The sequence below is a fragment of the Staurois parvus genome, unplaced genomic scaffold (assembly GCF_062004578.1).
Source record: "Staurois parvus isolate SC_StPar_1 unplaced genomic scaffold, SC_StPar_1.0 ptg000136l, whole genome shotgun sequence".
NCBI lineage: Eukaryota > Metazoa > Chordata > Amphibia > Anura > Ranidae > Staurois > Staurois parvus.
The window spans coordinates 14357424-14373197 of NW_028317932.1; the positions used below are offsets into that span (position 1 = coordinate 14357424).

At 35.7% G+C, this 15774-nt stretch overlaps 1 protein-coding gene across 1 annotated transcript in view; it reads left to right on the forward strand.

Moving 5' to 3' along the window:
* The first annotated feature begins 1617 nt into the window (after positions 1-1617).
* NPY (neuropeptide Y) overlaps positions 1618-15774 on the forward strand; it is a 39293-nt gene continuing 25136 nt past the window's right edge. The window contains exons 1-3 of the mRNA XM_089673206.1: positions 1618-1772; positions 2836-3023; positions 7178-7258. Coding sequence (XP_089529332.1) covers positions 2836-3023; positions 7178-7258 — 269 coding nt within the window. The 5' untranslated portion in view covers positions 1618-1772. The remainder of the gene's footprint in view (positions 1773-2835; positions 3024-7177; positions 7259-15774) is intronic.

A 15774-nucleotide genomic window follows, 5' to 3' on the forward strand; every position in this document is an offset into this window, starting at 1 on the left:
TCAAGATTTGCCTCCTATTGACTTCAATATGATTTGCATTAAAGTGTGCATTTTGTAGATCCTTGGATGTGTGTGCTGAACATGCCCACAAGTCAAACACAAGCACACTCTCCTTTCATTAATTGCTTGCTACAAGATCCTTTCAATAGATATAGACATAATTGACCCCCAATGTATACACATACACTCACCGGCCACTTTATCAGGTACACCTGTTCAATTGCTTGGTAACACAAACTGCTAATCAGCCAATCACATGGCAGAAACTCAATGCATTTAGGCATCTAGATGTGGTGAAGACGACTTGCTGAAGTTCAAACCAAACATCAGAATGGGGAAGAAAGGGGATTTAAGTGATTTTAATGTGGCATGGTTATTGGTGCCAGACGGGCTGTTCTGAACATTTCAAAATCTGCTGATTTACTGGGATTTCCATGCACAACCATCTCTAGGGTTTACAGAAAATGGTCCGAAAGGAGAAAATATCCAGTGAGTGGCAGTTATGTGGACAAAGATGCCTTGTTGATGTCAGAGGTCAGAGGAGAATGGGCAGACTGGTTCGAGATGATAGAAAGGCATGCTATCATGTCAATATGGACCTAAATCTCTGAAGAATGTTTCCAACACCTTGTTGAATCTATGCCATGGAGAATTAAGGCAGTTCTGAAGGCAAAAGGGAGCCCAACCCGATACTAGTAAGGTGTACCTAATAAAGTGGTCAGTGAGCGTATATATCCATGCATGTTAGTTATTATAAGAGTTAAACCTGTCGTGAGGTCCAAACACAGGTTACATATTCCTATGGAAAATATGTAGCTGTAACAATTTTTTGAAAATGTCCATTTTTTCCACAACCTATTTTTACATATTATCTAGACTTTCCAAAGCGTGAATATCTACAGCGTAGCCTGCACCTGCTGACACAGGTTAGAAAATCAAATGCATCCGCTTAAGATAACGTACACAAAGAAATGTTTGTTGGCTGCTACATTTACATTTAGACTTACACTACAAGGCATATTTACTTGTGGAATAAAGCATTTATCCCAACTGGCTGCTAGGCTCATAGACACCTCCACACAACAAATGCCTTTTAGATACAAATCTATAAATGGTTCAGACATTCTTACCCCAGAGTTCAAAATTAATCATTTTCCAATTCAAAATCTTCCACTTACAGTCTGATGAGTCAGAGAGTCGTCATACACTGTGTAAGTTTGCAGCTCTAATAGGTTTTCGCCCTCTGTAGCTGCATGATATGCTAATGACCAAAAACAGGAGGGAGGGGGGGGGACTTGAAAATATTTCAACTGACCACAAAAAAAATGTTATAAAAATGTAAGTTCAATTAATTTTAACCAATGAGGTATGTCCTCTGCTGAGGGCCATAATCTCACTATTTGGTCTATTTAATATAGTTCCAGTTGACAGTCCTATCTTATATTAAGATCTAAAACAATAAAAATGTTACGTGCCTATTTTATTTTCACACCATCAGTGTCTGCCGGGTCGTACTTGTCGGTGACGCGGGTGCTACTCATAGGAGGGAGGAGACCGGCGGTTTGCAGTCACGATTACAGCAGCGCTGTAGCCCCGCCTACACGGGAGAGACTACAAAAGGCGCAGCATGGCAGAGAGCCGCACAAGCCGGCGTACAGAGGCTCCGAAATAAAGCAGACTAACGACACTTTCAATTAACGGAGACAAAAGGAGATTGGCAGAGGAAGCAAGAAAGGAGACTAAACAGAAGAGAGAAGATATTTACAGACAATGTAAGTACACTGCTCAATGATTTGCAGCTGCATTGCAAAGTAAAGCGCTGCGGAGCTGTCCTTGGTGCTGAACTGTATTCCACACTCTGTCACTTGAACATCTTCCGCACATTAATTCCTTTTTATTCATTTTGTATTAACTTTCTTCTGAAAGATAGACTTAGCTTTGCAGTTTCTGAATCTGAAGTCTGTATCCCTAAAAGTGATTGTTTTATACACGAAGTATACTCCAAGTTGCTGTATATTTACCCAGATACTATAGTATTTGAAGGCAGCTAAATATTGCTATTGTATATTATATATCAGCAACCAAAATACTTTTATCAATTGCACAATTTCCTATGCAGCTTTTTAAACTTAGTTATTTTTAAGGGTTTGTTAAATGAAGTTTGTACAGGTGTGTTATGGAAAGTTGTATTGTATTATGTTGTACTTGTATTGTTAAGTTCAAGCATTGTCAAAGTTGGCAGGACAAGATTCCCACTAGCCAGAAGTGCCAAAGGTAATCCTGAAAGTGTATTTAGTCATTTAGAAGAATGATTAGTATCTGGCAATGCAGTAAGTACATTGTGCTTAAAGATACTTAAACATGTATATAAATCAAATGTATCATAAACACCCCACTGCAAGCACACGCACACGCACACACACGCACACATACAGACACACACTTGTATATATAAACACACAGCAGGCTTATATTGCAAAGTTGGCGTGAGCTAAGTATCTTTATTTTAGGCACATGACTGTAAATTTGAAATCTTATTGGATTCAACTGAAACTAACTGTCTCTTTTTTGAAAATAAGTATCCTTATCCTGGAGTGAATTTAATCTATAGGCTAACTGTTTCTTTAAACATAATATGTTGGTCATTTTTACGGTCTTAAAGGAACAATCAGTACATTTAACTTCTACTCTTGAGTTGAATATAGTGGTAATATAGTTAAGTAGATACATTTATCAGTATTAATATGTTAAAAAGCAGAAATCAGAATAGTTTTAGTGCTTCAATAATTATTTTGCTTTGTAGATATTAATCCTGTTCCTGGTGTTTTCCTTCAGATGCAGGGAAGCATGCGACTGTGGATGTCTATGCTGACTATATGTCTATCCTTGCTGATCTGCTTGGGAACATTTGCGGAGGCGTACCCATCAAAACCAGACAATCCAGGAGAGGATGCACCAGCAGAGGACATGGCCAAATACTACTCAGCACTGAGACATTATATAAACCTCATAACAAGACAAAGGTGAGATTGAAGTTCATTCAGTTTTGGAACAGAGGGTGATCATGTGATTTGAAGTCAATGCAGGCCAGGGGGTTGATTTAATAAAGACAATTAAACTGTTCACTTTACAAGGGAAGTTGCACTTTGCAAGGGAATTTTCACCAGAGCTTAGTGAATGAGGTGTGGCTCTGCTGACGTCCATCATCCAATTATGTGCAAGCAAAAATGCCGTTTTTTTAATTTTTCTTGCACATGATTGGATATTCTTTGCAAAGTGAAATTGTATCACATTCACTAAGCTCTGGTGGGGAACAGCCTATTTGCTTTAGTAAATCAACTCCCAAGTATTCTGTTGATACCCAACAATATATTTAACTTTTAAAGTCTACCAATTTAAGCCTATTTCATTTTATGGTACAAAATGTGAATACAACTCACAGTAATGAGCTTTCCTTAGTATTATTGGACAAAAAAACTAACAAAAGCAATAGAAGTTGCTTCTATTGGTTATTGCACATCATAGCTCCTTTCACTGTGTAATTCAATAAGACTTAGTATATTCTGAGCATGGTGGTTGTGTTGGAGTCAAACTTCGAAGAAAAAGCTCCTTCAAATCTGCAGTGCAATTGGCTCATTAGTTAACTGCAAAGCGTATTAATTAAAACCACCATGAGGTCCATCTTTATTGCAGCAATTAAGTTGTAGGAAATGTGGTAACATAGTTTCACAGATGTGGAATGATAAAATCAAGGCTTTTAGGAATCTTTCTCTGACAAGCAAAAGAGTAGGCAATATTTTGTTATAAATAGGTTAGTTTTAATTCTCAAGCATATATAATTTGGTATATGTAATATAAAACCTCTGCAATGATGAATATTAAAAAAACAGCCAAGATTCTTTAGTAACATACTAACAAATATAGGCAGACTTATCTAAAAAGATTAGAAAGCAATTTATTTTTATTGTTCTATTTGCTATCAAATTGCTTTGTATTGTTCTAAGCGCAGAGGAGGTGAACTATGATTGGTTGCTATGGGCTACTGCACTTTGTGCAGTATCATTGTAATTTTGCAGCACCCATTTCCGTTGTTCAAAAAAAAGGAAAGCAACCATGCTAACAAATTTAATGCATCATGCAACCTAAAAGCAGCCAATTATTCCATGAACTGACAACCCAAAATTGTGTAAATCTAGTGCAAAATTTACTTTCTTTACATTTAATAACATCTTTTTTAGTTTATACATATCTCAAATAGATGCACTTTGGTTGTTTAATTTACTGCCTTGAAGGTCTGTTGGCAATAGCAAGTTTTTAGAGTTCATCATTTTGAATCTCAATTAATTCATGTGAGTGAACCACATTTCACTGTGATTTGTTTTTGGGGGAATTCTGAACAGATTAGTGTGAAGTGTTGAGGCAAGGCAACAGAGATTTATGCATTGTGACACAGTGCCCAAAGAACACTGTTAGAGGAGTTGATTAAAAAATATTCAGAAGCAAATGGCACACAGTGGAAAGTCAGAACTGCCCGAGAGCACTGAATGTGTAAGAAAAAATAATTTCCAACTTTAAACTAAGCCATTTTTTCTAATATGCAAGAGAGCCATCACAATGCAAAACAGGATGACAGAGCAACCCTAATACATGCTAATAGGTCTCCAGGGCATTTAACACCCATTTGAATTTACAGGCACAAGCTCAAAAGACATCTGAGTAAGGATGATTCAGAAAAGGTAGTTATGAAACCAAAAGCACGTTAATAGATTATAACAGGTGTACATACAAAACGAGAAGTTAATGCTGGCCAAGAGCAACCATACATGGTGGTGTCCTGGTACTATTGTTCAAAGCTAAATACAATAATGTGCTTAACCATAATAAAGTTTGGCCTTTTTTCTTGTCCTCTTGACTGTGTACTTTTTTCATATTTTCTCAACAAAATATTTTAGTTGAGTATTGCTACAAATTGTATATTACAAATTAAAATTTGTTTGAATATACCTATTACAGAGATGCCAAGCATACAACACTATACTTCCAAGAACAGCATAGATGGGCATGTTGACAATTTATTTGGTCTTGCAGATTGAATGCAAAAGACAGTTGTGTATCAGTGAAAAAATCCATAGCAACTAGCAGATTTCAGTTGACTATAGTCTAATGTGGGCATTGATTACTTTTGATTGGTAGACATTTTTTTTACATATTTGGCTTAAATGAATGCACACAATGAAAACAAATTGAGTTCCCCATGTTACTATTGAAATTATTACAACTAATACAGATATTGAAATTATGTTTTTGCCAGACATGTGTAGAGTAAATGTTCTGATGACACATATGGGGTGACTTACTTAGGGAAAAAAAATTTCAATTAGCCTCAAGTGAGCCTGTGATCATTTTAAATATCCAATTGACTGAAGTGAATGCAGCTTCACTGAGCTAAGTAAGTAAAAAATATTCTCTGAACACACAAGGTTCAATTTACAAAACTTTAACACAATTATAAGAATGTTTTATTTTAGTCATGTGACTACAATTTTGAAATCTCATTGGTCTCATGTGAAAATAGCTGTCACTTTTTAAAAATAAGGATCCTTATCCTAATGTGTTAGCTGTGCAAATTGAGTCTATATTCTTTTGTTATGCTTTTAACATGCATAGCCAACGTGCTTAGCAGATATTTAGTGGAAACCACAAATAATGTTGTATGTTCAAAATGCCTTTTAAAGAAAATAGTTACACAACTGTATGTTTGCAAACACAGCAACAATATGAATACATAGATCAATCATCCACAACTATAACCATGAACAAATCATGTGATATCAGCCAGTATAAAAATGACACTCACAAATGTCATATATTATTAAGAAGCTTGTATCTTAATTTGAAACATTAGTCAGAAAATGACTTGTCAAAGAGAAGGATGTGACATGAATCTTTAAAGGCTTTGAAGAATTAAGTGTCGAGATCTGAGGGGTCCAAATCAGTGCAGACAGGCTGATTTACTAAAGGAGTTGAGAATGTTTACACTTCAACAGATCCACTTCAATTATCAAGTTGTGTGCAGATGAAATGAATAAGAAGAATTTGATTTTCACATGATTGTATAGTTAAAGTGAATCTTTACTCTTTTTTTGTGTGAACATCCCAGCTCCTTTGGTAAATCAGCCCTTCAAGGCTCTCATATTGTTGTTAGGACAGTAAAAATATCATCAATTATTGGCTACTTTAGAAATATATAGCTCGGGGAAATAAACACAGAAATACAATATTTAACAAACTACGACATGATTCTCCATGCTATAAGCTCTACAACAATGTATTGACATCCATTTTATTCCCCATTGCGTTTTTGAATAGAGTTAATATTAGATTGTTTTTTGCAATTTTGTAAAAGATATCGGATTTTTGCATTGGGTGTTATCTGGATTAACAGCTTATGTTTTGAGAACATTTTAAATTACACATAATTTAATCGTATAACATGTTTTATAGATCATCTACAGTGTGTTCACATTTTGTATGATGTTTTACTGCCAATTCCAACAAAACTATTAAAGTTGTCATATGTACTTTATTTTGTATATGGAAATGAATAATGCAAGGAATAATATAAAGAAAATTTGGTGATTATTTCTACATGCAAATCATATTCCCTTAATTCCCAATCGCATTTCTTTAATAATGTGAAGTGTTATGTAAGCTAATGTGACCTCTACATGATTCTGGATAAAATCGAGTTAATTCTATGCAATATGTTAGTCTAGATATTCATGTCTTGTTTTATAACCATGGACATTATTGCATCAAATTCTTTTTTTTTTTTATTCCATATAATTCATTTTCTCATGTGAGTGAAAAATTATAGTCTGAAACTTGTATTTTTTGCAGTTCTCTCAGAGGTTGGTTCATTTGGGGCTTCAGTGTGTGATAAAATGTTATAATTATTATCTTCAGCTACTTGACTACCATTTAATTACATGGCTAAGACAATGCAGCTCAGCATGCGTATAAGTGAGTGTGACATTTTGTAACTGCTTTTCTTCTCTATTGTATTACTGCAAGGGTTACAAATAAAATTTAATAATAATACCATAACATGATTATATACCTGCAATTGTATTTTATTACCTACTTTGGTGTGATCGCTCTGTTTTTGGCTCATCAGATATGGAAAGAGATCAAATCCCGAAGCAATGTTGTCAGATGTTTGGTGGAGAGAAAGCACAGAAAACATTCCTCGATCTCGGTAGGAAGATCTTTAAATTATTTTTAAAAAATGATCTTTTATGTAGATATGCTTTTTTTACATACGTTTCCATTGTTGTACCATGGGTTATGGAAATATACAAGATTAACAACAGCAAATAGTGAGAGAAAGAAAAAGGATTTTTTGTATGTGTCTGGTGAGGTCTATAAGATAATTTATGTATCATATTAACCTGAATTTAGATCCAAATTTTCAAATCCATATACATTCTTATTATTTGAAACTGGCACAGCAACTTGTTCATGTGTGAGTTTATATGCAACCTCCAGCTGTGTGCTTCTAACATAAACATTTGAATAGTTGTTATAAACACATGTGTAATACATAGATTCCTTTCTTTCTAGACTATGATTGCAGCTTTTTTTTACCTTGGCACAGCACTGGCAGCTAAATGACTGGCACCAAATTGGATATTTAAAAGAAAACTGTCTAGGTCACGATAGATTGAAAAGTAAGGCATCATCTGTAATTTCAGTAGCAATCTAAAAAAATGATGTTCGCTTTAGGAGACAGGAGGAGAAGTTACAAATTACAATGTCATTAAACTGAAATAGTTTACATAGGAAACCCAGGACTGTGTTGTCATAGGCTAATGGTTTATTTTAGCCATTTAACTCAAGTCATTCAACTTCATTCTTGAGACTTTTTTTGAAATTCAGGCAAGAATATAGGTCAATGAAATTCACACTACTCAGTCCAAATAAATAAAAGCTTCTTTTTACACTTTTCACCCTTTGGAAATCTAGAGAATCTGTTCACAACTTTATTTAAAGCACAGCAATGGCAAAGATGTTTGATAGCTTGATATATTGTCTAATAATATATTAATTATTAATAAGGTATCTAATGTCAACATCTGCTTTGTGTATTAATTATTGAGTGATTGTGCTTAATTTACAAAAGCCTTGGCCAACAAGGCCCTAAAACAACATTTATTAGAAATATGTAAAGAGCTAATGCTGTAATCCAGCAACACCAAAGCCCCAGTTGAGTTTTATTTAAACAAACATCCATTGCAACTACTATCTTAGGGCCATTTATAGTGCTTTCCTCTTATACTGCAGCTTCTTGTACATGATCATGTCATGTGCAACCCCCCTCTATTGCTTCAAAGTAGCTTTAACAGATTTGGTAAGAGGCAGTGATCACTGACCACATTGGCTTGTATTGTCTAATTTAGACAACCAACAGAAAATGAATACCATGGTGAGCATTTAAGTTACTTTGTAGATAAGTCATGTTCCCAGAGTTAGTTTTCATTCAAAAAATGGTCGGCAGTAATGTTTGTATAATGAATCTGGTGTTAGGCTAACTTAATTTATCAAAGGCAAACTTTCAGGATCCCTTAGATCCATTCTTTAGGAGAATAGCATAAACCTAAAAAAGGAATCTAAGGGGTCCAAAAGCTTGTATCTTTAGTCACTCAAGTTAGTAAGGTATAGCTTAAACTACAAATGTTCTGCAATGAGTTAGTAAAGATTTATATCCTTATCACGCTTCAAAATATTGTACGTATATTTACTGAAAAAAAAACCAGAGCAATTGGAAATTACTGTCAGTTTTATCACTTTCATTTCCACTGGAATATACTTCAGTAGTCATTTCCTTTCTCAAATACATTAGTAAATTTACTATCTTTTGAAGATTTTCTCTCTACTACTCACTACTTTGGCTGGAGAGCTGTAGCCAGTTCAGTAGCATGAACAAGCTGGTTAAATTAGAGTGATGGAGTCTATCGAGAACAGTTTTATTGGGCTGTTTGTTTCATTACAGGTAGAAACTGCTTTGTCTATAGTTCCACATTACTCAAACTTCAATAGACTGTATAGAGAACAAAGTGCAATAACTCCAGGTCATCAGAAATAATTTTCCATTACAGATAGCTAGATTCATATTGGTTATAGGCTACTGCAGTTTGTCCAGTTCATTTTTGTTTGTACCACTCTATTGAATAAGTCTTAAAGAGACTGAAGCCTCTGTGCTTGTTATATGGAAATAGTAAGACAATTTAGGCAGTTACAGTTAGAGAAGATAGTATTGTGTGGTTAGCAAAAACCCTCTGGGGTATGCACAATAGGAATGTTAAGTTTAGGTGTAAACCTAAACATTTAAAAATATGTTTATAAAATAGTATCTTACCACCCCCCCCCCCCCCTTCCACTTGTTCTATCTCTGGTATTCTTTTCTTTTTCTTTCCTTCTATTTACCTTTTTTTTCCACCTGGTTTTCCTGCCAGTTCTGAAACTTATTGACCTAGGGTGACAATGCTTCCTGATCTGCTGCATTGTTACCCTAGAATGTACTTTGGTCTACAAGCTGTATGTGCTGATGCACAGCCCCAGTAATTGACAGCAGCTCCCAGAAGCTCTATTGGCCACACACTGGGTGGCCAAGTCTATGAGGAGAGCAGTGCACCCGTGTCTATGACGTGGGTGCAAAATAGTGGAAATGGGACTGAAGTGGACCTGCACAGTGTATGGATTTAGAAGAGCAAGAGGTAAGCCAAATGTTTTTATTTATTCTAGAAATGCATCTTATAGGGACACATAGAGGTTGATTTACTAAAATTGGAGAGTACAAAATCCGGTGCAGCTCTGCATAGAAACCAATCAGTTTCCAGGTTCAACCTTTCATACACACTACCAGCTTTGATAGAGAGGCTAAAAACAAAACCGACTATAAAAATGTCAGATCAATTCCACGCATCAAAATATAATCATTCTATGCTTTGGTAAGTATGGTAAGGGATCCCAGTCCTTGTAACAAAAACATTCTAGTATTTTTAGTGCAAATATCTTGTTTATTCAACATTTTTTCAAGTAGAATATATAGTGTGATCAATACGCTTCTTGCTTAACATTTAAGCATGCCAAGTATATAGATCAAGAATTACACTCACAAAAAAGAGTGGGGCGTAAACCCTATGGGAAGGTGGAACTGAGGGGCAAAGTGGAGGGTCCCTAGGGGTATGAAGATGAGAATTCTTGAGAAACAATCACACATAGAGAAAACACATTCAATTCATTATGGCACTCAGTAATCCTAGGATTCAACCAGTGCAGCGATGTTAGCAAACTCACTGTGAGTTAAGGGTAAGGAAACCATCAAATTCCCTGTGGGTTCATCAACATGTTCAAAGTGAGTGAACCTTTTCAGGGTCAGCACTGCCCACTAATGTCTTCATTGTCATGATGTCATGAAGGATCTGGGTCCACTCTATAACATGTGGTAGGGTTGTTGTTTTCCAGTTCTGAGAAATGGCCACATGTGCAGTCATGAGACAATGTCTCAGGATACCGTTTTTGATCTTCAAGATGGACCTAGGGATCATGGGAAGGAGAGCCACTTCAGGGGAGGCTCCCACATTAGCTATACACATCCTGTTATATTTAGTAAATACAGCCTGTCAGCAATGAATAATATGACAACATTCCCACTAGATACATACTGTATGTAGGTATGTGCCCTCCTTGGCAGAACACTGCCAACACTACAGTATTGACTGCTATTGATGTTATCATCACTGGTGCCATAAGGCAGTCTTTCCTAAACCTGTCCACAAATCCCATCAATAATGAATGCCTTGGGCATTACCACATGGGCAGCTAAGTTGCACTGATTATTTTATATGTGAAGTTACTTGCACAACATGTACTGCAATATGACCTTCCAGAGCCTTACTCTGCCCACTCTGACTCAACCATAAAGAACAATTTTTCACAGTAAAATCTTGTTTCCTCTATGGGCAACTGAACTTTTGTATTTGCTAAATATAAATCTTAATGCTGACCTTTGACTTTTCCTAATTTGTCCGATCACCTTTTCTGGAAACTGAACAGTTACAACAACTAAGTGCAGTTTCTCTAAATTTCTTTGCTTTCTTTCTACATTAGCTTTTATCTGTTTTTGCAGCCACTGTTTGGCATTAAGTGCTGCTGCTTCATTTACAGATAACCAGTATTCCCAATCTGTCCCCGGCTCACCTCTTTCAGTTGTATGGCATTTAGAGGGGTCAATACTGTTATTACAGTTTAGGGGCATTACCATACATTAACCCTTTAACATCGGCTGTATACACATATGTGTCAGCACTGGCTGGGCATTATTCTCTGCTGAGATATTTTTGCATATCTGTTTTTGTGGGCTCAGTTATGTGTACCCAGCATGGAGACCAAGCTGCCACTGACAGATCCTGGTCTCAGCCTAATGATCAGGAGTGGTTAGGAGGGGCTCCCAATGCCATAATCACTGTGATAGCCATTAAGAGTCATCACTTGTTTAGGAAGCCCCTCCTCTATCTCTTACTCCTTCATCTGTGAGGAGAAAAAGATACACTGGGGTTGATTTACTAAAGGCAAATAGGCTGTTTACTGTGCGAGGGAATTTTCACTTTGCAAGGTAATTTTTCCTTAGCTTAGTGAATAAGGTGAATCATACATCTATCATCCAATCATTTGCAAGCAAACACTTTGTTTTTGTTTTTTTTTATTTCCTTGCACGCTATTGGGTATTCTTTGCAAAGTAAATCAACCTCATTACATCTCTTTCTCCTCACAGATGGAGGTGTAAGGGCTTGTTCTCATCAGCTGACACACTAAAAGGTGTGTGCACTGATGTAAGTTGTATTGGAAAGGGGCAGTGAAATGCACTATTCACTTTTTACCCATTTTTAGACTTTATTGAAGTGTCAAAAAACAATTGTTTTCAGTGTGCCTTTGTGTTAAGCCTGCATTGATTTATAGGAGCCCTAAGAGATACAGTGGAGCAGATTGGTTCAAAACAGTAAATAAAGTGGTAAAAATGTCTATAAAGTGCTAAACAAAATGAATAAATAAGCAAATAATAAAGTTAACATTAATAGATCAGTGCCTAATAGAAACTAATGTTAGTACCAACAATATCAATGTTAGCATCCGTGTCAATATCGGTGTTAGTGTGTTCTAAAAAATAAATGCATAGATAAAATAACACAAAGTAAATAAGTTGTAATATTTATTATTGCGCTAGTAACAGGGGTTTTGTGTGCATGTGATCATGTGTCTATAGTGTCAGCTTTGGCGTTCGTATCAGTGCTTATGTCAGTGGCAGGGTTGCTGTCTAAGTAGAATATAAAAGGTGTAATATTTATTATCTTGATAGGGTGTGACATGCAGCTTGCATGATTTGTCAGTTTATTGTCTATTTGTATGGGTGCCAGTGTTTTAGGTAGGAATATGAAAATAAAATAAAAAATGCATATTTATTACATTGGTATTATGGGGTTTGCAGTGCACTTTCACACTGCAAAGTGTCTGTAATGTGTTTATGATACCTGACAACTGGATTCAGATTGATTGCCCTCTCTGCAGGCACACTATTTTTTTCTGGGTTCTAATATGGGTACAGGTAAGGGGCGGACTGACAACTCATGGGGCCCCCTGCAAATAGGGGATCATGGGGCCCCTGTGTCCTTGCCCAAACTCAAAAAAGCCTATGAAAAAAGGTACCAGGGGCATCTCATGGGGCCCCCTACTGACCCCGGGCCCTCAGGCAGTGCCCGAGTTTCCAAATGGTCAGTCCGCCCCTGGTACAGACAACAAGTAATGAATGCCAGGAGTTGGAGAATTAGTTGTTGGGTTGTGGGTGTGGGTTGTCTTTTGGTGATGGGTCATGGTAATGGCAAAAAATATAAAGCTAAAGTGAAAAAGAGGCATATTTGTAACTATTTTGGGCCACTTTTTTGATAATAAAACAAATCAGGAGTTATCCAGTAACATTTACCACCACATTAGGTCAACCTTTTTATGGAAAAAACAAGGTATGATTCACCTGGATTCACTAAGTAGTGTCAAAGATATGTACAGTTTTACTGAAACATGACAAAGTTGCAAAAAGGGTTGGGCTTTCAGGCTTGTGTTACCTTTTTCATTAAATTGGTAATAAACCTAAAAGCAAAACATGTAAAATATTGCAGTTTACCAATCCTTAAATGTGGTAGCTGCATTTGGTTTCTTTTTTAGGCATTTTTTTCTTTATTTTTACCTGGTGGCCCAGCCAGTAACACACTACTAGTCTTAGGTTGTGTCTACTCTGGATGAAGGAGCAATGGAGACAACTTTCTCACTCATGTTTTTATTACATTTAGATGGACTTGACTAATGAATTGAAATTCACCTTTTGAAAAAAAAAAACAAATGCACATTTCTTTGCAGGTAAGAAATGTGAATTAATTTTTTTCCATGGAGCCTGCAGTAGCACCCACTACCAGCAGATCATCGGTGCAAAGTCAGGCTCCTGCAGACCCCTGGGTAGGCAGTTACTTGAGAGCAGAAAGATCCATGAACTACAAGAGCGTTCATCAGAACCCTCATAGTTCATTGTGAACTACACACTGTCAGCGTTGATGGCTGATGATACTTGTCTATTCATTCACAGGAAACTGTGAATGAATGACGTGGCCGTGCAGGTGGAGCCTTGCATGGCCACACTGTTTTCAAATTGTGACAGCAGGGAGTGGATCTCCCGCCCACTGTCACAGGGAGGGAGGGAAAGGGGGAAGAGGGGGTGCATGCTGAACATGTTACATGTCCTAAAAATGGGTGTAATATGTAACAAGTTCAGAAAGGTGAAACTAGCCTTTGAAGCTGAACTCCATCTAACACAGGTACAGTAACCATTTTTTTTTCCTTTTGGGATAAAGGTTTCACCTGTCAGTGTTAAATAGTTTATCCACACCCTACAACTGTCACTTTTGCGGAACAGCTTAATCTGTTAAAGGAAGTTGATAAAGAACAGACTTACTGGCCACATCAACAGGTGAAAATATAGGGAAAAGAAACCTAAAAAGAAAACTCATGCAACCACCACATTTAAAGTGGATCTCAAGTCTAGCTGGCATCTTCTACCCAGCTTCTTCCCTGTGCTGGGATGCAGTCGTCTTCATTGGCTGGCACAAGATAACGTCACTCCTGCACATGCGTAAAAGTTTAGTCATCCTGGCATGCACAATCAGCTCTGGAATTTATGCTGAGCGGTGAATGAGCAGCTCAGTGTATATTTTAAAGAAGACTGCAGGCAGGTACTGTATGTTTATTTTATTGCAAAAGAGACATTGCATGTCTATTCTGCAATAATTAGCCCACCTGCTTGCAGTTATGTTATTGGAGACTTTAGTTTCAGTTTAAGAATTGTTATTCTGTAATATGATACATTTTTGTTTTTGGGTTTACCCACATGAAAGAAAAATATATTTGAAATATATCTTTAAAATATTCTTCCCATATATATATACTGCTTGTTGCAATGCGTTTTTATTACAAAATATATGAAAAATATTTTTAAATAGACATTTTTCCAATATACTGTATGTCTTTAAAAATACAAATCTACATTTTTAGAATGCTTTTACAAATATATGTAAAAATATATGTTAAAATGACTCTTTTATATGTTAAAAACAAATCTGAAGAATATATTTAAAAATATAAATTTATAAAAATATATATTTTTTAAATATATTCTTCAGATTTTTTTTAACATATAAAAAGATAATTTTAACATATATTTTTACATATATTTGTAAATGCATTCCAAAAATGTAGATTTGTATTTTTAAAGACATACAGTATATTTGAAATGTATTTTTAAAATGTTCTTCATATATTTTTAAATATATATTTAAATATATTTTGAAAGATATTGAATATGGCCAAAATTGTAGCATTTCAAATATATGGCAATATATTTGAGAAGAATATTTTTTAAAATATATTTCAAATATATTTTTCTTCCATATGGGTAATACCGCTTTAAGTGGTTAAAAAACTATAAACTATAAATAAATTGTGCTGTTTACCTAGAAAAGTTGCCATGGAGAATTTTTTGCGCAATGTTTCTTTCCGCTAAGTAAAATAAATAATTATTAACTTTTTCTATCTAGTTTTCTAGCTTTCTAGTTTCTAGTTTATCAGAAAAAGTAGTAGCCCCACTGACTGGGTCAAAAAAAGAGCTGGACCTAGTATAAACTCAGAGACCAATAATAACAAGCTCATTGATTTTGAGAATTAAAGTGTATTGATTCAAAGTAAATGAAACTCTCATCTTTAGGTATTTTCACCAAAACATGGGCTCTATTGGTAGATTACCTCTCATGTACTGTTCTGGTGAAAACTGTGAGTTTTGGATTTCTCAACATTTCCTGTTTCTCAACACTTCCAGTGGTCACCAGTACAGATAAAGAGGGTGGGAAGACAGACAGCAGTAAAAATCTTGCAGAGGTTCCAAAATTTCCCTTTCTACCTACATATAAAAGGGTTTGTGTTTCAGGGGTGGTATTTTGGAGTTTTCGTTAATTTTGGGGGTATATTGGTTTTTATTTTAAAAGAGCCTTTACTTTAGGTTAAACTATTTTTTTTTAATTTGTTGCATTTCTGAGGGTTTTGCTTTGCTTTTTTACAACAGGGCTTTTCATACATTTGGGGTGCTCAAATCAAAGCATTCATTTGTTATTGATCTTC